General features: G+C 37.2%; 1 protein-coding gene across 5 annotated transcripts in view; it reads left to right on the plus strand.

Annotated features, from left to right (window-relative positions):
* PDSS2 (decaprenyl diphosphate synthase subunit 2) overlaps positions 1-21044 on the plus strand; it is a 123372-nt gene that overhangs the window by 65605 nt on the left and 36723 nt on the right. For all 5 annotated transcript variants that reach the window (XM_052781384.1, XM_052781385.1, XM_052781386.1 and 2 more), the window contains one exon: positions 8580-8778. In XM_052781384.1, coding sequence (XP_052637344.1) covers positions 8580-8778 — 199 coding nt within the window. The remainder of the gene's footprint in view (positions 1-8579; positions 8779-21044) is intronic.

A 21044-nucleotide genomic window follows, 5' to 3' on the forward strand; every position in this document is an offset into this window, starting at 1 on the left:
CCCTGTCCATTTCTGCATTTTCTTGTTCATTCCTTTATCAGTTTTCTTCCTTGCCTAGTTTCTCTGATTTGCATTTGTTGCTATCAGTTTTCCAGTTCGAGCTAGAGAGGGAAGGAATTATAGCTGGTTTGGCTTTGTCTAAGCCACAATTTTTGGGCTTTTTGTTTTGTTTTTAATCAGCTTAGTCTTTTTAACTGGGGAATTGTGGCTTTTTGGTCATATAGCAAAATATTCTTGAATAGTTTTCAAAAAGTATTCACTTTTTTCTGTTTATCTAACTGATTCAGCTTGTTTTATCCTTGAAAATATTACTTACGTATAATATTACATGCTACCGAATATCATATGTCATATTTGTAAAGAATGTTTGTATACTGGTTTTGAGTATATTGTTTTCATATAACAAGTGTATTGATCACATTCACTTGTACCTAAATTCTTAGTTCTGATATGAACTTTTTGTAGCAAATTAAATTTTTGATAGAGAATTCAAGTTGAATGTGACATTTCTTGAGCTAGGAAATTTCCTTTTAGAAATTCAAGCTAGCGACGATATATTATATTGCCAATATACTTTATTCAGAGTATTCAGTATTCTCATGTAATATCTGCATCATTATTTACTAAATGAGAGAAGTAGGTCTTTAGAGAAGTAAACATCTTAGCTCTTGTTATGACTTGATGTAGTGTTTGATATGGTCTACATAGCTGTTAATATAATCTATAGTGGGCACCAACTAGAATTTCAGCTTGCCTTTTATTTATTAGGAGTTTAAGTCTTAATAATTGCCTTATAAAAAGACAATATTGCATTTGACAGCTTTACTTCATTTTGGAAATGTGAATCCTCCCATAGGGATAGTCAGTGATTTTAAGATGGGAATTATAGTATGTGATTTTAATAATGTCAAATTTTAATAAATTTGACAATATACTCATAAATGAGTAGCTCTAATTTTTATTACTGATTTTTTTAGCATCAGTGTTCAAGTAATCCAAGAAATCTTTTTCCAGATATCTTAGTAATTTTTTCTTTACATCTTCAGATGAATACTCTTGTTTTTTCCTTTGGTTGATTAGTTAGGCTAAGCTAGCCAGCCCTTCTTTAAAAAAGAAAAAAAAACAAAAACAAAAACCCCACCATAAAACCTAAACTGTAAAGCCACTTTTTTTTAACAATACTTATGTAGTACCAGCTCATGTCTAGAGTCTACTTTTCTTCTCTAGCAGTGTAGAAAGGGTCTCTGAGAAAAGGAAGAGTAATTGATGTCTCCCTTTTTAACACTTTCTAGTGCTTATGAAATCTGTAATAACTGAAATAAGATGCAAAGCTATTTAAGTTTCTCATGTCATTGTCTATGGCACTTAAAAAACATACCTAGACTTGCCACCACGTCTCACATCTGAGCAATGCAAATATTCTTTTAACACCTGTCCCTTGCAGAATGTCCTTTGCATCCTGCTCACTATTGAAGTCCTAATGTGACAAGATTTGTCTTTACAGCGAGTGTATCTGGCTTCTTTCTTACCTTGTCAGCCCAGCCCGCCTGCTCCTCATCTGTTCATACAGCTGGATTGTCACTGGTTTGCTGGATCTTAGAACAGTTAGATACTTCTTACTGTGCAGGCTTCCTCTTGATGTTCTCTTCTTTATTGGGCCCAGCCTGCATGTCTGCCTCCAAGTCCTGGAAAACATCAGTTTGACTTATTGATTCTGGTGGTATTTTTCTGCTGGCTTCTCTGATTAACACTTTATCTTTTTAAACTGAACTTGACATAGTGATTCTTACCAGATCTTTGTCTAGATTGTCTCACCTGCTTGCCAGAATTGCTGCTTTTGCTTCCAGGCTGGGAATATTTTTCTTTTAGCCTGTGCAATTTGAAAGGGGAATTGCCGTGATGGTGCCATCCAGCACAAGAAAAATGTGCTGTGCTGTAGGTTGTGGTCACTATTACTTTGCTGGCCACTCATGCCAAATATAGGAGTAAGCCAGACAGAGCCTACAGACTCTGAAGTTCACTGGTTAGGGCTTAATTTTGCTGGGAGATGATGATGCAAATGTGGCTCGCTTGCAGTCCGGTGCAGGCAGCTGGCTCCAAGGCTTGAGGGTTCCTAGGTACACTGTAGTGACACGGTGGTGGCCGTCTTTGCACATCAGTGGCACTAGCTGGAAACTAATGCAAGTTGGTTAACTTTCATGTTGCTGTCTGGAGTACAAAGCGGGAATTGGTTGTTCTGTGGTAGACCTAAATTAATTATCAGGGAAGTCAAGACTGCCAAAACCCTTCTTCATAATTCCTGCATTAAGAAAAGGAACAGGAGCCTGACTTTAAGTGCCCCTCTCCCCCCCTGCTGACCACCCACAATGCTAAGGGAAACTGGCTTGCTGAATTCAAGTGAACATCTGCCCACTAAAATTCAGAAAACATTTTCAAATCCCATAATGGGCTGAGGGAAGAGCTTACTGAGACAAATCGGGGGAAAAGAAATTAAGCAATATTCAGTGGGGGGGAGATACAGTATGAAAACGTAAGATCTTTTTAGGATTAAAGAAGGAAGAATACATGAAGGAGGATAGGTAGAAGTTTTACTTCAAAAAATTTGTGATGCTAGGAAGGGAAGGAGATGAAAGAGATAAGATATGTAGCCAGTTTAAAAATAAATTGATTGACAGGAATGCAATTAAACAGCATACTCGGTAAACTTCGTAGAATTGATGTGTTTCAACTTCATTTATCCCTCAGGTGGAAGATGCCACTACAGTAGCTTAGCGACCAAGATAGGAGGAACCACAGAAGTCTTAGTCTCTGACCTTGTTAAAGGATAACAGTGGGTAGATATTTTCTGCTGGGTAACAGATACATGAGTCATGGTCATGCAATGAATATTTGGTGCTGTGCTTAAGTCTGCTGCTTTATCCTGAACGTTTTTCCTGTTAGTGAAACCGCAGCACCTGCCATACATGTTGACTGGTTTAAACACCTCCCCCCGCCCTTTAATTTCTTGTAAAAGAGGCTATACACAGAAGATGAGAATGAGACTTTCCATCACCATGATGCTGTTTATTACTCACTATACGTTGTTCCTTTAATAGTGGTTTTATTAACCATGGCGTTGACTTTGACAGGTGAATGGAAAAAAGAACTGTAAAAGTCGCTGCCCTTTCCTGCTGTGTAACTAAGTGGGTTGTCTTGGTGCAGCACAATGACTAGAGCATACAGGATCAAACTGAATTTAGTGTATGCACCTTCTTGTCTTTACAAAAGTTTTTCTTTCTGTTCATTGGTCACAGAAAAAAAGTGAAATCAGATACCAAGTTCTGCCCAAATACATTGTTAGCGCTTAAGATTATTACTTTAATTCTTTAATTAATGCTTTTTTATATGTAATTTTCCACTAAAGAACTATGTCATTTTTCAGATTCATAGTTATATATAGATTATCATAGTTGTCACTAAAATGGAATGCATGCTGGTATTTTTTAATGTATTTATTCTTTAAAAAATCCTACATGTAAGGCTTTTCATCCAAATTAATCCTTTGTTTATTGAAGGGAAACTATTGGATTGACAATCACGGAGAAAATGTTCAAATCTTGGGTGTATACTGTTAGTTGCTTTAATTCAAAGGTTCAATGATAAGAGTTCTTACAGAATTTTTGATCTATCAATTCTATTGTCTTTGTTCATTGCAGTTGCTTCCACTGCTGAAAATTTTAGAATATGGATTTTTAGTGGCTAATTTAAGTCTTTGGTCTATTTTGGTGAAATATTATGCATACTATTAACATTTTAAATTATTAAATGGTTCTTTGAATAACCTATCATCCTTTGAGAGGGCCAGTGTAGTTCTAATGGTTAGTTGATAATGAAAGGTAAACTGACTCAAGCTTTCTTGCTGTTACTGAGAGCTTGAGTTTCCATCGCAAATACTGCAGAGGAGTATTTAAGCTGAAGTACTCTTGTTTGCAGCAATACAGTTGTGCTATTTAATGTTTCTATTTTATCATATGTTTTGTAAAATGCTATTATTTCTTTTTAGAGTAGGACTTGAAATTAGGGACTGAAGTCACTTTCAGGAACTCTTAAAATTGTACTGGCTAACATTTCATAGCTGCAAGTCCTTAAAGATAACACAAACAACAAAGAGGGTATTCAGGATGCCAGGAAGGAACACTGCAAAATTAATTTTAAAAAGTTGCATAGGAAATTTACTATCAAAACCTATTTTGTTTCCACAGGATTTTGTTTCAATATTTTGCCAATCCCCCTTACCATCTCATGCAGTTTTGTGTAGGCTTTAAAATTTGTGTTGAATTCTGCATGAGATGTTCATCTCCATAATAAGACCATTAATAACAGTGAAACTGTGATGAGGCAGACTCCAAGGCATACAAATAGGAAATGTTAATCCAAAACGAAATTGTGAAATGCATTTCTTGAGATAGAAGCATATTTGCAAAGTTTTTCTGTTAGTTTTTTGTTTTTCTCTATAGATGTGGTGCCCATATGAGTGTGGGGTTTCTACAAAACCTGCATTCCTTACTTTGGTGTCCCAGCAGCAGGATGTTGCAGCTACTGCGGTAGTTTGTAAGGGCATATATAACCTTATAAGAGATTTCTTGAAGTCTGCTCAGTAGTTTATCAAAGTTCACCAAAACGTACTTGAATGTCAATGATCTGTGTGCCTTCTTCGGAGGAGGGGAGCAAAGAGGAAGAATAGAAATTGCACTTGTTTTACTTGTTGCAGGATCTAATTGTCTATTTAACTTATTTTTTGCGTTTTTCTAGTATTTTCCTGCAACCTGGTGTTTCACAGTCCTAGAGTCAATATAGCTCCAATGGACCTTGCTGAAGAGTTTTTTAATTGCTTGTGAAGTTAAGTGTTTCCTTTGTACTTTCCAGGATGACATTTACAGCTTGAGGAGCTCATAATCTAAGGGTTACTTTATAGCAAGCATGAGAGCCAAGAACAAGTCTGAGGATCTTACCAAAGACTGGAAAAGGGGGGAGAAAAGTATTCACTGAAGTGGTAGATACTGGTTGGCTTGAAAGGCTAATGAGCCAGTATGTCCTGTTTACAGAAACACAGGTTGTGGAGTCTCCATCCTTGGAGATATTAAAAAGCCACCAGGACATGGTCCTCGGCAACTGTCTCTAGGTGGCCTGGCTTGAGCAGCGGGGATGGACCAGATGATGTCCAGAGGCTCCTGCCAACCTCAACCATTCTGTGATTCTCTTAGTTGAGGAGGGGAGCAGGGGACTGTGTTTCACAATAAACTCTGCTTAAATAATGCACCTAACAGTGAAACTTGTGCCTGTTTGACTGTGACCCACCAAAACTTCTTAGTAAGGTCCCCCAGGTACTGTCCAAGCCTCTGTACCATCCTCTTTGGAGTAACCATTCCTGCATGTGAGTTGATTTTTGGAAGGGGAGAAACAAAAGGTGATTAGGGCATGTGTGGAGCTCAAAACAGTATCATCTCTCAAAACATGATGCCTGTAAGTGGGGTCTCTGGGGCATTTGGTGATGGTTTGCAGGGAGTTCTTGCTTCGGAGGTGAAGGCCATGGAAGTAGGTTAGCATTAGGTGAAAGAGCTTTCCCAATTCTTAGCCTGCTTCCATTTAGGAACTTTGGGTGTTTTAAAAAAGTTGACTGTTTTCTCAGTACTACCTTGCTATGGTAGGTAATTCTTGCGGCAACCACTTCTTTGTTGTGTGAACATGGGCTCTGGAGCAGGAGCAGGGTGGAAGCAGTAGGAGTTCGTAATCCCATTGCCCTGTTGTTTCTGCTTTTGTACTCTGTCGTATGCTGTTGTTCTAAAGTCTAGCATTGCATAAACATTAATTTTTTGTATTTTGGGATTAGTTGCCTTCAAGTAAAAGATTATTTAATCACTCAGTTGTACTTCAGATTGAGAAAGCTGCATATAGTATTGCTTTAGCCATTCAATAGCAGCTTCATTACAGTGGGTTTTGGTTTGGTTTTTTTTTTGTTGGATGCTGGCCTTTACAAAGTCATGTCAAGAACCTTCCTGTATGCTTAGCAGCACTGTGGACTTCTTATTGCGCCTTGGTATTATGGAGGTTACTGCAAAAAAAGTTAAGAAATCTATTGCCTGGGATTTCTGCAGTAGCTCTGGTTCTTATATTTTTAGTTTGCTAGAGAGAGAGGGTGGAAGAGCAGTGTATAAGATCAGAATTAGATGCAGATTATCTGCCTAATATGGTTCTTGTTAGTACAAATAATATGAATACCGTTTGGAGAACAAACGGATTATAGAAAAAGAAATTAAAACATCCAGATCCTGAGCATTTGGAAAGCATGACACTGATGTATTTGTGTAACCTTTTCATGAAGAGCGATGCTGAAGTCAAAGAGGGGATTTTGATTTCCTTCATTAAAAGCTTATTAAATGAAGAAATAGGACAGTCGTCGTTTTGCTTCAGTAGTTGGGGGTCACAGAGGCGGGCCTGATCTCCTCGCGATATTAATGCCTGCTTTCAGCTGGGGGAAATGAGCCGTCGCTTGAGTTAGCTGCAGCTTTATGTGCTCGTCACTAGGGATCCCCATATGTCCTGGGATCTGCGGCAGTCGGAGATGGCAGAGCTCGGCAGCAGGGAGCAGAGGGCTCTCATTGCTATTCCGAACAGGTAGCTCGGCTCAATCTGCCCAGAGCAAGTCTGTTTAATGTTGATCAGCTGTCCATCTGATAAACCGAATTGATATGGACATTTCCTCCAAGGGCTGCCCTGACAATGACAGCAGGAGCACGGGGATGTCTTGTTAGTCTTTTTCTCCGAGCTTGAAATTTTATTAACCCTTTGTTAGAGCCGAGCCAAGCGTGGTTACAATACTACGGCTGTAGGTTGTGTGCGTTTCTCCCTTGCCTCTTTGAAAAACAGCATCAACCTTCGATTTTGTTGTCTACATGCAGAATGGCTAGCTGTTTTGTTTTCAGATTTTTTTCCTCTGCATGGGGCAAAAATTGTGAATTATAAAGGCAGCTTTTAAAACAGCTTGGGCTTTTTGTGTGACAAAATACGTTGGGAACTTTTGTTTATCCTCTGCCCCCAGCTTGTCTACCTTTTGCATGCCTGCCCAGGCTGTGTGGCTCTACTAGCTCTTCTCTCTTGCTAATTGGCACAGATCACTGGCCTGAAACAATTGCTGCTGGGGCTCTTCACAGGTCAGATATATTTGGGGCAGAAGGTTACTTTAGATTAATTGTTCCGGGCAGTTGCAACACATCTGCACTGTCCAGAGGAAACAGTATTAATTTACTCAGTACTATGCTGTTACTGAGACAGAATCTAACCTGAGCATATATCAGCAGGTATACGTGTATGTGAAGGTATGGAGCAGTTTGGTTACTCAGTGGATCAGTGCCTGGCTGCTTTTGAATAAGCACAGGGAGCATAACATGCCTTTGTGCTCAGTTGCAATTTAATTTGAACTTTAAGGCCTTTTAGTCATCTGTCTAGTTGAGGGCATGCATTGCCCTCATGACATAAAGGGAACTGCTTGAGTCTAAAAAGATGTGAATTTGCTGAAGATTGGGGGGGGGGGGCTGTGTGTATCTAGGTTTGCAGCATTAAGAGGATGCTCCAGTCCATTGCTCTGTTCCCCCCTCCCCTTGTCCCTGCTCAGTTATGTCTCTTCATTGCCCTTTTGTAGTTCTGAGCTAAGGTGACATCTCTGGGCTCCTTGGAGTGACAGTCGCTAACTATTGGGAGCTACAGGGTTGAATTCTGGGAGGAGGGGAGGAGAGGGCTGTGCTAATGACTCTTTTCATGCCTTTTCCAAAAAATGAAAAATAGAGAGCAAGCCTCTATGGGATAACCTCTGTGGCAAGCCTCTCACAGGGATTTGAAACCCCTAAATTCAGAATGTAGCACACTGTGTGTTGGAATAAGAAGTGATTTGTAAACCTATCCAAATAAAATTGGGTCTGCCCCTTTGCTGGACAATTGCCTTTGTTTCTTAAGACTAAAACAACCAGTGAAATATCATTAGTACACAGTTTTAAAATGTTCAGCTGTTTCTCCTTTCCCCCCCTGCGCCCTCCCCCCTTGGTATTATTGAACTGCAAGGTATCCTGTTATTAATTTAACTCTAATTTGAGCAGTCATTGACTGCAGCATTCTTATGGTGTTCAGATCGGCTTGCTCGTGACTCCCCTGCTGATATGCCCTTTGTTCCTTCCCATCAGTACTTTCTGCTTGGCATTTTCCTCATGTCAGTGTCCCTCAAGCTTCTACAAGACAAAACAAAAAAAGAAAGCACCATGAGGACTGTATTGATTACTTAGCTTTATTTTGTGAAAGAATTCAAACAAAGGGCAGCCTTCCTCCAAATGGAACCTGTGGTACCTGTGGCTTACCTGGAAACAGTTAATGATAGTTCTCTGTGCTTAACACTTCCCAGTTGTGGGTTCTAGAAGTATGTAGAAGAGCTACATGATAATTCATAAAATATCTGTTTAGCACATGTGGTTGGCTCCCCCCCCCCCCCCCCCCCAAGAATCTGTATTTTATTCATAGCATCAAAAATAATTGTACTTTTTGTTTGCTTTCAGTCAAAGAAGTCTGGCCGAGATTACAGAACTGATCCACACTGCCTTTCTGGTGCATCGTGGCATAGTGAATATTGGTGAGCTCAAGTCCTGTGACGGCCCACTGAAGGATATGCAGTTTGGAAATAAAATGGCTGTTTTGAGTGGAGATTTTCTTCTAGCAAATGCTTGCACAAGCCTTGCACAGCTGCAGAATACCAAGGTAAAAAGAAAAAAATTCTTATACTGCCAGAGCAAGTAACTATTAGTGAATCTTCCGAAAGAGAGGCTTTTTAAAAAATAAGCAGTTATAATATGTATGTATATATGGAGCATCCTTTAAAAATCGGCATACTTACATTATAGCTGTAGATGGATTGACAGGCTGCTGCTGCTGTGAACATGTTTACCACTGTCCTGTAGAATTACTGTGGTAAGGCCTTTAATATACATTCTGAAGCAAGTGTAGTAATGGATGAGTGGTTAATTTGGTGAATTTAACGTATATGCAGTAGCATCCTCAGGACATGTCAGACTACACCACCTCTGGCAGACTGCCAGCTGAAGACATGTTTGGTTTGTTATTTTGTTTTACCTTGTGCTTTGTGAAAGGTTTGTTTGTCCTAGGGAATTCTTGAGGGAAAAAGCTTCATTTCTTTGTCTACACAGCGCTCAGGTGACTTTTTACTCTTAATAAAATTACTTTGTTAGGCACTTGGATGCCCCTGAGTATTGGATTGCGCTATTATTGTGGAAGTACTGGCTTCTAAAGGGCAGCTCCAATCCAGCTGCTCAGCCAAACTGTTTGAAACTTTACAGCAAAATGTTTTTCATGACAAATGAATTGTATATATGTATGATCTTAGAAAATGAGACTGATGGAAACCTTAAGAGATCATCTCTCTAGTCGGTTCTTCTTTTCCCCAGACAGGATGAGCTACACCAAATCATTCTTGATGTGTTTGTCTAGCTTGTTCTTAAAACCTCCTGTGGTGGAGAGAGATTCCTGGGCATCCCTGTGCCAGCCTAGTGTAACACCTAACTACATGTACGGCTGAAGAGCTTAAGTGTGCCATTCCAGTGGAAACAGAAAACAATTATTTTTTGCAGGGGTACTTTTTATACATGTGAAGATTGCTGCCATATTGTAATGTAAAATAAATGTTTGCCATGTGTGCAATTGTCAATAATCAACATAGTTTTAATCCTGACCTTAAGGAGTCTATTGTTTTTAGATTCTCATGCTAAAGCTCCTCGTGATGGTAGCTGAGTATTTCTGTACTGCTTTGATCATGAGTGTGACAGTTTCTCTCAAAAGTGGTGTCATTTTGTAACAGAGCTGAGATTCAGGAGGAGAGACAGAAAAATTAGATGTCAATCTGCTGGAATAGTGGGTTAAGCCATTATGGTGATAACTGGTAGAAAGTATTAAAAAAAGTTTTAAATAGTGCAAAATTTTAGTCATACCATAACCAAAATGGGGTGCAATTGATTTAACTAATTATTGTTGATCTGTATCCATTTTTTTTTTTTTTTTTTTAGTACTTGGTAGGATTCTCAAGACAGACTAAAGGATTTAACATTACATCAATTTTTTGTTTCAACATAAGAGGAAACTTTTATAAAATGTAGCATCTATTACTTTGCATTTAATACATCATTAAGTATTGCACCAGCAATGTATAATCCCTGAAGACTTGCCAGGAAACAAGCCTAGAGTGAAATGAAGCACAAGTGCAGAGAAATACTTTTTTTTTTTTTTTTTTTTTTTTAAAAAAGCAATCATTATACTGCGTGTCGGAAAATTCTGCCAAAACATTTTAGCACTTTTTTTCATTTTTCTGACATCTAAATACTTTCATAGCTTCTACATACGATAAGTGGGATGCCATTATGGAAACTGATTGACTTAGTAAATTATTCTTTTTCATACATCTAACCCTACTAGCAAAGTTAGAAAAATTGAAGTACAAGCTATAGAAATCTCTTGACAGGTGCAATGATTTAAACATACTGTATTTATTCTTTTGTAAATGATGAATTTTCAAATCTGGCATCTGTTTTTCAGCAGTGTGAAATAACTGTGACTTTTTTCCTTCATAATGTTTTGTTTTCTTTTATGTAAAAAGTAAAAATCACAGGATTGCTTTTTTGCTGGCATTTATTTGGTAGCTCAGCAAACTGGCTAATGAAATGAGCAGCATTATATTGTACATGGTACTGACCATGGTAGGCTAAAACCTCTATAGGCATGCATAGCTGTTGTAGAGACTAGAATTTAAACTAAACAGGGTTTTAACATTAACTGAAACCACTGCTACCAAGATAATTTTATTGTGCTGTTAAACTCTTGTCTGAGCTTGTGTATGATGCATTTATCTCTGTGCTTCTCTCAGGGTTGACAATTAGATGTGAAATTCTGTAGTCGTAATGAAATGCAGAGCTATTTTATAATTGCCAAGGGTAAAATTAGCAAAGTCAATTATTTTCCCTTAGGCTTTTCCCTGTAGATATTAAAAGGCTGCAAGGTAATTGCCTTAGGTAACACTTTGATTTTTAAATAACATTAAATATAGGAATTGTTGTTGTTAATTCGTAGTAATTTTCCTCTTGCTGCTGTTGTAGAATATAGCTGTAATGACGTTAAGATTCAAGGCTCAGGGTTTGTGGTTTGGGGGGTTTCTTTTAAACTGGTGCTTATACTTCTTGCGTGTTTGCTGAAGTTATGCAAAAGAAGGGTTTGGGGGGGGTGGTTTGGGTTTGGTTTTTTTAATATCTGAGGTACAAGAACTCTAGATTTCTTGAAATGTCAGTTAGGAAGCCTCCTGTAAGATAAATTCTGCTGTTGTGCTATTATAAAGTCATCTAAAATTTTGGTTTTTGAACACACGTAATAATTCAGAAGAAAGCATTCTCATTTTTCACTTTGTGAAATTGAGACATTAATTATGATTACAAAGTTGGTACTGACTGAGGCTTAAAATAAAGTACTGAAGGGCAGATGCAGCTGCATGGTACATTTTTGTAACCATGACAAAATTCTACGTTTATTCAGGTAATAAAAACAGTTTAAAATGAACAGTAATTCAAAAAAACTTTTACAGCTACAAAGCATTAGATTGATCAGATCACATGTATGTACAATTCTTTTGTACGTTCGTGTTAACTTTTTGATCACCTTATATAAACTATCCTTTTTTTTTTTTTGTCTACTTTGTGTTTTGGATGGTGGCTTTTCTTGGCCTGCTGATTGTGGCGATAAATTATGTTGTTGATTGAAGATGATATGGATAAAATGTTACTTCAGAACTGCATTGCTAATCCATGGATTTTAGAACAGAATTGACCCCAAAGGTGAATTGGGTTGGGATCTTTTAGTAGTCAGTATATCAGCAGTAGGTTCAGGAATAGTGAGCCTTTGACAAGGAGGGGCATGGCTGGGTTTTGCTACTTAAATAACAACACAGTAATGCCTGGTAATGTGCTGATTTATTGGATTGGGATGTGTTTTATGGAATGATGGGGTTTTGATAGGTTTTCTCATTTTGAGGTTGCAGTGTGTTTTGATATTAGGATTGTGATAAGATATTTGTAAAAGTCATTGTAAACATGTAGATGTGGGAGAGATGGAAAAGTAAATGATGTTTGCCTAACAAAATAAGGTACCTCCCAACTATCTTGTGGGATATGTGACTATATGCAGTTCAAAATAAATATGTGAATAAATTATTAAGAAGTGTAAGAGGATATGTTTAACGGTTCTTTGTTGCCATCTGAAGGTAATATATCTTTAACATTGGTTATCTTGCTTTGCTTAGCCAAGGATATGGGGATGAAACCGCTAACAGCAAGTTTTGTTGCTTGAAAGTCCTTCCTTGAATCTGGTAGCAAAAAGTGTTAGTTTTGTCTTTGATTTCTGCTTAAGTAACCTTCGCTTATTGTAGTATTTTTAGGGTGGCACTCAGATGCAAACAGCAAAAGTAACAAGCATTAGTTGGCGTTTTTGTCACCAGTCAGCCAGATATGTAATATGGATGTTTTAACACAAGTGGTGTGTGAATATTGACCATGATATTATCAAATAATGTGCTTTTTCAGGGTATATCACAACTAAGTTGGAAGAAACCTGTTGCAGCATTAAAGCTGGAGCTTCCTAGAGCATCAGTTGTCTTATGAAACTATGGAGAGGGTGCATAAAAGATGTACTTATGACCAGTTTTGATCCTCTCACACTCTGAAGACAGTGATACGTAAAACTTCAGAAGGATGAAATGATGCATTTTAGTGCAATGCTTACTGTGATGTGCTGCTGACTAAAGAAAATGATAAAATAATCTGCAAATGCATTGCTTGCAACTCCATAAACTGATAGGAAGGCATCCTTTTGTATTTAAAAAAAAACCCCGCAAACCAACCAACCAACCAAAACCAAAGCACCAAAAAACCAGCATATCCGAAACAAAAAATAACCCCCCCGAAAAGAAGAAAGAAAGAAAGGGGGGGGGAAGCCTAGGCCAAAACCCTGAAATACATTTAATGGTAGTGTTCTCCGTAGTTCTTATTGAAATCTTAAGAATGACTCTATTTTCCCCACTATAATTCAGTGCGCTCTTGTTGGAATAATTAAACTGTTCACAGAAGCACTTCAAAATCTGCAGCCTGAAACCTTGGAACTGAATATAAGAATCTTGTCTGTCAATGCAAAGCTCTGCCAGAAGACCACATTATAGAACCACATTGTTTTATTAAGCATTATTTGTTTATAAATAAACAGTAGCACAGATGTAGTACTTATATAGTGGATGCATTTCCTTATGTTAAGTATATGTATTCCTAAAGGCACAAATGTGTTGTTTACAAAATAGGCCTTGTGTTTGCATAAACATCAACAAGTTATTCATGTAAGTCTTCTGTGTGTTCCTGTTGCAACACTCTGAATGTACATTGTGCTTCATAAAAGAGCTGCTTATCTTGAACTATGGTTTCTACTTCTGTAGCATCACTTGTGGTCCTATGGGGAAGGCTCAGTTTTGAATTTGAGCAACTTGGTTCCTTGTTGACCAGCGAAGGATATGGAGAGCATCTCCTTTCTGGAATTACGCCAGTTGCAATTTCTATGTAACTTGACATTTTTGAGAACTGACAAGCAAGTCAGCTAGAATCTACAATTTTAATTTTTAAATGTCATTTAAGAAAGGTAGTACTTGTATCAGGCTTTTTCTTTCCCTGAATGATGTCAAGAGAAGAACATAAACTTTAAAAAAAATATTTTAAGTATTAAAACAGTGAAGAGTCATGGATTGGCTAAAGAAATGATTCCTAGAATCAGTGGCAGTTTTCTGGTCCTCTCTTCAAAACTGAAAACTTATTCTAAAGAACATGAAGAGTGCACACCATCAAGAATCCTGTAAGAGATATCCTTTTTAAGAGGAAATGTCTTGTTGCCAGTGTGAAGGCAGCCATTAGCAGCCACTGACTTGTGGTAGATCCAAACTACTGTCCCTCAGAACAGTACTTTTCATTTTGTTTGAGATGAATAGAAGCTGTTTCTTGGTAAATATAGTTGTGAGATGAGTTATTTTCAGAGCAATGAAAGTTATTTTGAAAGTGTTATTCTTCATTGTTTTCTGTGGTGGAAAATGTTAACCATAAATACCCGCTAAGTATATTTACATTATATTTTACATAAAATAAACAAAGACCCTTAATCTGAATTTTCCTTCTGAAATTCAGTATCTGTATTGATCAGAGCAGGCGGGATGAAAAAATCATGGAGAAAAGGTCAGGACCAGAAGTAATGTGTTTGCTCCCAGTTACAGTGTTAATATAGAAAACTGACGCTGATAATAAAACCATTTTCAAATCCTGTATATATTTTTAATTATTCTTAGCTCTTCACCTCTGCTCAGGTCTGTACTTCCTTTTTCTTGCCTGATACAAGCTGCTGTTAGAGATGAGTACCTTTTAAAATGATCAGCTCACAGAGCAGCTACGTGGCGCTGAGGCGTGAATTTGGTAAGAAGCAGAGATCAGGTTAGATTGAGACCCGGGTTATGAAGTTTGATAGTGAAGTTGAGTTCTTGAGAGAAAAAAAATGAAGAAAAAAACCCTTCAGAATATCTTTTAGAGAGCAGGATAAAGAGCTTTTCTGAAGTATGTTATCATGTCTGTCTTGCTGTACCTTCCCCTGAGGCACTGTTTGACTGGACTAGATAGGGAGTAGGACAGTATCTGTATTGCTGAGTATTTTTTATTCTAATTTAGTATTTTAGAGTGCCACAGGGGCGTGTCTCAAAACCAGACACTACTGAAAAATATAGATAAGTTTAAAGAGCTCTGAACTGATTTATGAAAAAGTACACTTAAGGAGCACTGTTTTATCTGGGTAATGGGGGAGAAGAAAACCAAGGAAGAATTGTAATGTTTTTGAACCTTTAACCTAAGAGGAGATGACATAAGACAACATAGCCACCATGATTGCATGATTACAGAATAAAGCTCTTCTTTGGGCAGCCCTAAATAAGCATTCTGTATCTTAAAATGTTGAGGTGTATGCCAATATTGAGCATGTAACTTAGCATAGATTTTATTGGAGAATGCAAACACGCTTTTGGTACTGAGAAATACATTGTTATGATTCATATATAATTATGAATCTATTCTTAAGAAAACTGTTATTAGTTTTAATAATTACTTTTAGGGTGCACCAAAATTTACTAATTTGCATCCATTTCTGAGAGGTAAATTTGGTTTTAGTTTACCTTAAAGTAAAACTTAAGAGACTGTAATTCAAACAAACTTTATGTCCATTTAATGGACATGTATTGTTTTTTCTGCCCAATGTTCTCAAACACTGGATTTTTAATAAGAAGATGTCTATACTAAAGTTTTGTTGACAGTCATGTGAAGTTCCTTTGGTAGCAAAAAGGCACTCTTTATAATAGTTGATGAAAGAATTTAAGCATTAGGGAAAAAAAAATCCTGTATGTTAGAGATAAATGATGAAAACATATTGGGATCAGTACTCGGTAATAAATTTTTTCCCACACTACTGCCTTAAAACTTTTGTCTAGCATTTCTGCTGTCATTAGAGGTAACAGTTCTTGTGATGATGATGATAAAATTGTAGAATGATGCTAGTAAATCTCTTAATTACTGCATTGTGCTCTTCCCATTGCCCCTTTCCACGCTTGTGTCAGTGGAACAGTTCCTTAGCAAGTGCATCATTTGCCTTTGTTTTCAAGAATTAAATTTGTAGCCCCTAAAATAACATCTGAGCAAATGAAGCATGCAGTTTTCTGAATCTTTTACAGATTTTTTTAATTTCACTTTTGCTATCTATAACTGGTAATATAATTAAATATTTGTAAAATTTCATTACCTTAATGGCTGCGGTTATATGTTTGAAAAGTAATCTTTTGGAGAAGTTAAATTAGAGGATTAGGTGACACGGCTTATTAACTTATTAATTTAATTGAAATTCTAAAAATTAGACTTAATCTGTAATTGTGGTAATAGGTTAGAAACAGTCTCCTTTTTGATCTGTAAGAGTTCTGTTGCATTGCAGTGAATGTCAGTTTTGAGATTACAACCACTTAACTTTGTTTTGATTCCTAATCAGTACATTCCTCAAACAGGTCTATCCTTTACCTTAGTGGCCTTTTGCACCTGTACTGGTTTTTAAAGCTAATGCTTATATTAAGCTTTCCCAAAGCTAGACTCCGCTGGGGTTAGTATAGGTCTGTGTTGAAAGAGTTTATTTTTCTGTGGTTCTTGGCCATGGCACTGCTGGAAAATTTTATGTTTAGAATCCAGTCTTTTTTCTGTCCTCCCACTTCTGCATGAAAAAATAGTTCAGAAAAAAAAAGGAAAAAAAAAAAAAAAAAGAAAAAAAGAGTGATTTCTGCCGCTTCCCTTATGGACCTGTATGACTTACAGCCAGTGCCTTGTAGCAGAATGACTGCCGCAGAACATGGAAGGACTGAGATTGAGACTGATAGCAAAATATGTAGTCATAGGTATCACTGTGAATCATCAAGTCTAAGACTGAAGCTCTTTCCCCAAAATATACTGCAAGAATATTTGGAAAGCATCGAGGCATGGAGCTATTGAGAACTGAATTGTGAGTGTTTGAGATTCTGTCTCAATGCTATGTTGACTGAGCAAGTAACAGTCTCAGGAAAAAGTTACCCACTCAGTTCTGATAAATTTTCAATAAACTACTAAAGATTTTCGTACTGGTTTGCACAAAGTCCATTTAATGTTCTTGCCTCTGAATCGCCTCACTTAACAATTTCCTCAGCTTGCATCTGAATCTGCCTTCCTCGTAGTATCAGTCGGACATGCCTTTCTGCTTCTCTGGTCTGCCCAGCAGATCAAAGTCAATGTTTACTGCTTGAGTTCCTGAATCGAATACCTGTCATTATTCCAGGTAGGTATTGTCCTCCTCAGAGGTAAACCACACAGCTACTTCTGACACATGGTTTAGTAGTTCTTTTTCTGATAGAACTACTGTTTGCCTCATTCTAATGAACAGAATGGTCTGGAAAATATTAATATGCTATCTATACATGAAAAAGAGCGGGCTTTTCAGAGATGGCTGTTGAGCATCAATGAAGAAGAAAATGAAAACTAATTTGAAGAAACTGAAGAAGAAGCTGATTTTGTTGAGGGGAAAGTCAGAGGTCATTCAAGATCTCAGGATAATCGCTATACCTTGGAAATGTGTTCTGGATAGTTGGGGTAGCAGTGTCTGCCTCTCTGTTGTTTGCTCCCTTAATGTATGACACAGGATTGACAGTTGTCTAGTGGTAAAGGCAAATGGCTTAGGAATCAAAAATATTTGCAGGCTTTGAGAGATGTATAGGTATGCATATCATGTGTGTGTATATATATAAAAATCAATTTCATTGAATGTTAAGGCCAAATTATGGAAGAAAAGTTCTTGTGGGTTTTTTTTTTTTAAAAGGCAGACCCCCTCACTTTTCAAAGAAGAAATTGCCTTTCAAAGGTTTGAGGCAAACATTAAAAAGTGGCTATATTTGATATTTCCTTAACTGTTAATAAGAAACTGTATCGAAGATGTTGATCACTGCCAGAATATGTAGGAAATGGGTATTCAAAAGAAAACAAAATTTATTCTAAGAAATTGAAGTAATGAAAACTTGTGGGTTTGTGCTGTTTTATTCTGCATGAGATGCACACTGTGAGAAAGGACTCTCAAGAGCCAGCAGTTCTGCTGCTTCATTCACCACTTACTTAGAATAGGTATTGGCACTGTCCGGGTTTCTTAAAGCAGAGATGTTCATTACAGCTCTTTCTTTCACAGCCATGAATAATCATCATAGGGGAATTCATTGCTAAATAGCTTTAGCTCATACACAAATTATAAAATGAAAACGAGTTTTCATAAAGTTGCGGAAGGTGATGTCCTCTGTGAGCGATATTTGCGATGCCAACTTCATTCTTTTTATAGCTGAAGCACTGGAAGATCACAAGTTCTGTTTTCTTGGCTTTATTTAAAGTCTGTTTCTTAAACATAATAAGATTCATACTGAGAGTGCATGGTAGGATAAAAAGCAATCAAATCTGTTTCTGGTGAAATACTGTCTTAACAATATTATCTCAAACAGACTTTTTTTTCTTTTTTTTTTTTTTTTTGAGTAAAGACTTAATACATACCAACATCCATCTTTGGGTTAGTGGGATCTTACGGAATATTTGGTTCTCGAGGTGGACTTTCATGACAAGGCCGTTAATAAACAATTTTGCAGAAGGAGTGAAGGTCACAGTGGTTAGTATATAGTCATCTGTCCACCTGGAGTACAACTTCAACAGAGAATACGCTTTTAAAAAGTGAAAATAGATTTTTGTGATGATTCTGTTGCAATTCAAAGCTGTTAGCAGTAGTGATAAAAATCTATGATTTGTCTGAATGGCCTTTCTTAGTCTCCCAAGATCTTAACTATTCCTAAAAGGGAAATCTGTTCCTAGTACAATCATAAACTTAACCCTTCCCTAAGAGAGTATTTGGCATCAGCTTTGTAGCCTTGGTTTTATTATTTCAAAGGAAAGAAAAGTTATTATTACTTGTGCTGCAGATGTGAGTATGCAAAATCACGTGTGGTCCTCCTCCACCAGCTGCTGGTATCACAGAATGGTTGAGGTTGGAAGGGACCTCTTGAGATCATCTAGTCCAAACCCCCTGCTCAAGCAGGGTCAGTTAGAGCAGGTTGCCCAGAACCATGTCCAGATGGCTTTTAAATATCTCCACAGATGGAGACTTTGCAGCCCCTCCAGGCAACCTGTTCCATTGTTTGGTGCCCTCACAGTGAAGTGTTTTCATGTGTCCAGTTGGAATTTTATGTTTTAATTTGTGCCCATTGCCTCATCCTGTCAGTGGGCACCGTTGAGAAGAATTTGGCTCCCCCTTCTTCATTCCTTCCCAGCAGGTGTTTATACACATTGTACTACTAGGAGAGGTTAAAATATATGTGTCCTGTAAATAGAGTGATAGATTATATATCCTCCCCTCTTTTTGCACTGCTGTAAAGCTCGTCTCTAAAATGAACCTTCCCAGGGTCAAATTTTTAGTAAAAGTCCCTTTACATCTGGAGTGGCTTCAGTGCAATAACATACTATAGTGCATAAAATTACAGCAGTAATGTAGATGAGTTAATTGTATTTTAAACAAAATGCTGAAGTATTTGACATCTTATTGGCTAGCAAGGAGATTGAATCTTTGGATGGACTGCGACTGGTCGATAATATTAGTGTTTTGAAATTCAGCAGCATTTCACTTGGAGTCTAGAATCTGATTGCTGCTACTCCTGGTACAGTGGGTTGTTGATTTGCTAGTTCAACAAACATCTGCAGTTTCGTTTAGTTGATTCCATCTAATAGGGGATTCCATACCATCAGATGCTAAATGGTATTACTTCTGATTCACGTTTATTCAGATACAGTCTATGCAAAATAGTTAATACCACTTGCAGGTATAATTGCTGTCAACTTGGAGCTGATCAGATATTTTTTTTTTATTCAGTTTAATCTGCAATTCATTTGTGAACATATCCGAGTTTAATGGTTGTCTATACCAGCATGACTGGAAATAGTGTTTTATAGCCATGCTCTTCTGCATCATTTATTGATGAGGAGGGTTTTATAGCTACAGAACCCTGTAGTCATGATACCTTCTTTCTTCACTGTTTTGTATAGAAGAAAGATGTGTAATGAAATCACCCCATCCAAAAGGGTCAAGCTGAAGAAATCACATACTTCTCTAACCTGACTCACTCATCAACAGTTGGTTGAGTGCAAGGATCTGCTGCGTTGGATCTGCAAAGATATTAATACACTGTGTAAGGTACTATGTGGAGGTAGAGAAGGGAAAACGGTGTTTCTTCTGTTGGTTATGTTATCGTTAAGGAAAATGACTGAATTATGCACTAAAAGTCTTTATACTAGTGAAAAACCCTTCTGTGGATAGTGTTGCATCAGCATAAAAAGGGTAACTTAACACTGTTGAAAATCCTTAAGGTAGACTGACCTTAAGGTAGGTATTTAATAATACTAGCAATATTCAAATTGACTGCTGCTGATTATTTTGAAGGATTTTTTTATGTCTAGGAAGTACCTTTTTGTCAGGTAGTGGGTTTGGGTCATGTGTTTACGTTGCACATAGGATTTTGCTACTAATTCGTCATTAACAGGGTGAAGAAAACCATAAATGTGTTTTCCAAGAGCATTTAAAACTTTCTAGAAAGCAAATCACTGTGAGGAGTCCTTTCTGTGTGTTTCAAGTAAGTGAGGGACAGCTTCAAAAAATAGTAAAGCTCAAGATGATTTCAGATAGCAAATCCAATAGGATTCAATAAACATTACGTTAAAAAAAAAAAAACAACTGTAGGCTAGTACACTTAGTTACCTGTATGACTAACAATGTTTGAGATTAACCAGGAAAGAAAATTGAATTCCAGGGTTCTTGGTGCTCCGTAGAGTTTTTGCTCCCTTTTTTTAGGTATTATTGAACAATCAAAATCCAATTTCATCTGTTTACTGAGTTTCATCTTTATCTAACTAGTGTTGCAGTGTTTCTGTGTCAAATGCAGGAGAATATTTAATTTGAAGAACTTTCCGTGGAATTTTTAAGTGTGGAAATATTTTCAAAAGTTAACACTTGTTTGGGGAGGGAAGTCAAATGCAAGTTGAAGGAACTTTTATCTGTACATTTAATGTTTCTTGACTATCTAATTTTCTTCTTTACTTGTATGGAGAAGTCTTGCTGCGTTTTCAAGTCTACACATCAGCAGCAAGGAGTAGGGTCTGTCACAGCAAATGTATGAGGAAAGGGTACTGTTTCAGCACTAAGACAGGAAGGAATTACTTGTGGTCCTTCTTGAAAGGAATTTGGCAAAGATAAGGAAGTTTGTCAAATAGAAATCAGGAAGGATGAGGAACAAAGATATATCTATTGTTGTGTTCTTCCTA

This window comes from Harpia harpyja, chromosome 3, assembly GCF_026419915.1.
Source record: "Harpia harpyja isolate bHarHar1 chromosome 3, bHarHar1 primary haplotype, whole genome shotgun sequence".
NCBI classification, from domain to species: Eukaryota; Metazoa; Chordata; class Aves; order Accipitriformes; family Accipitridae; genus Harpia; species Harpia harpyja.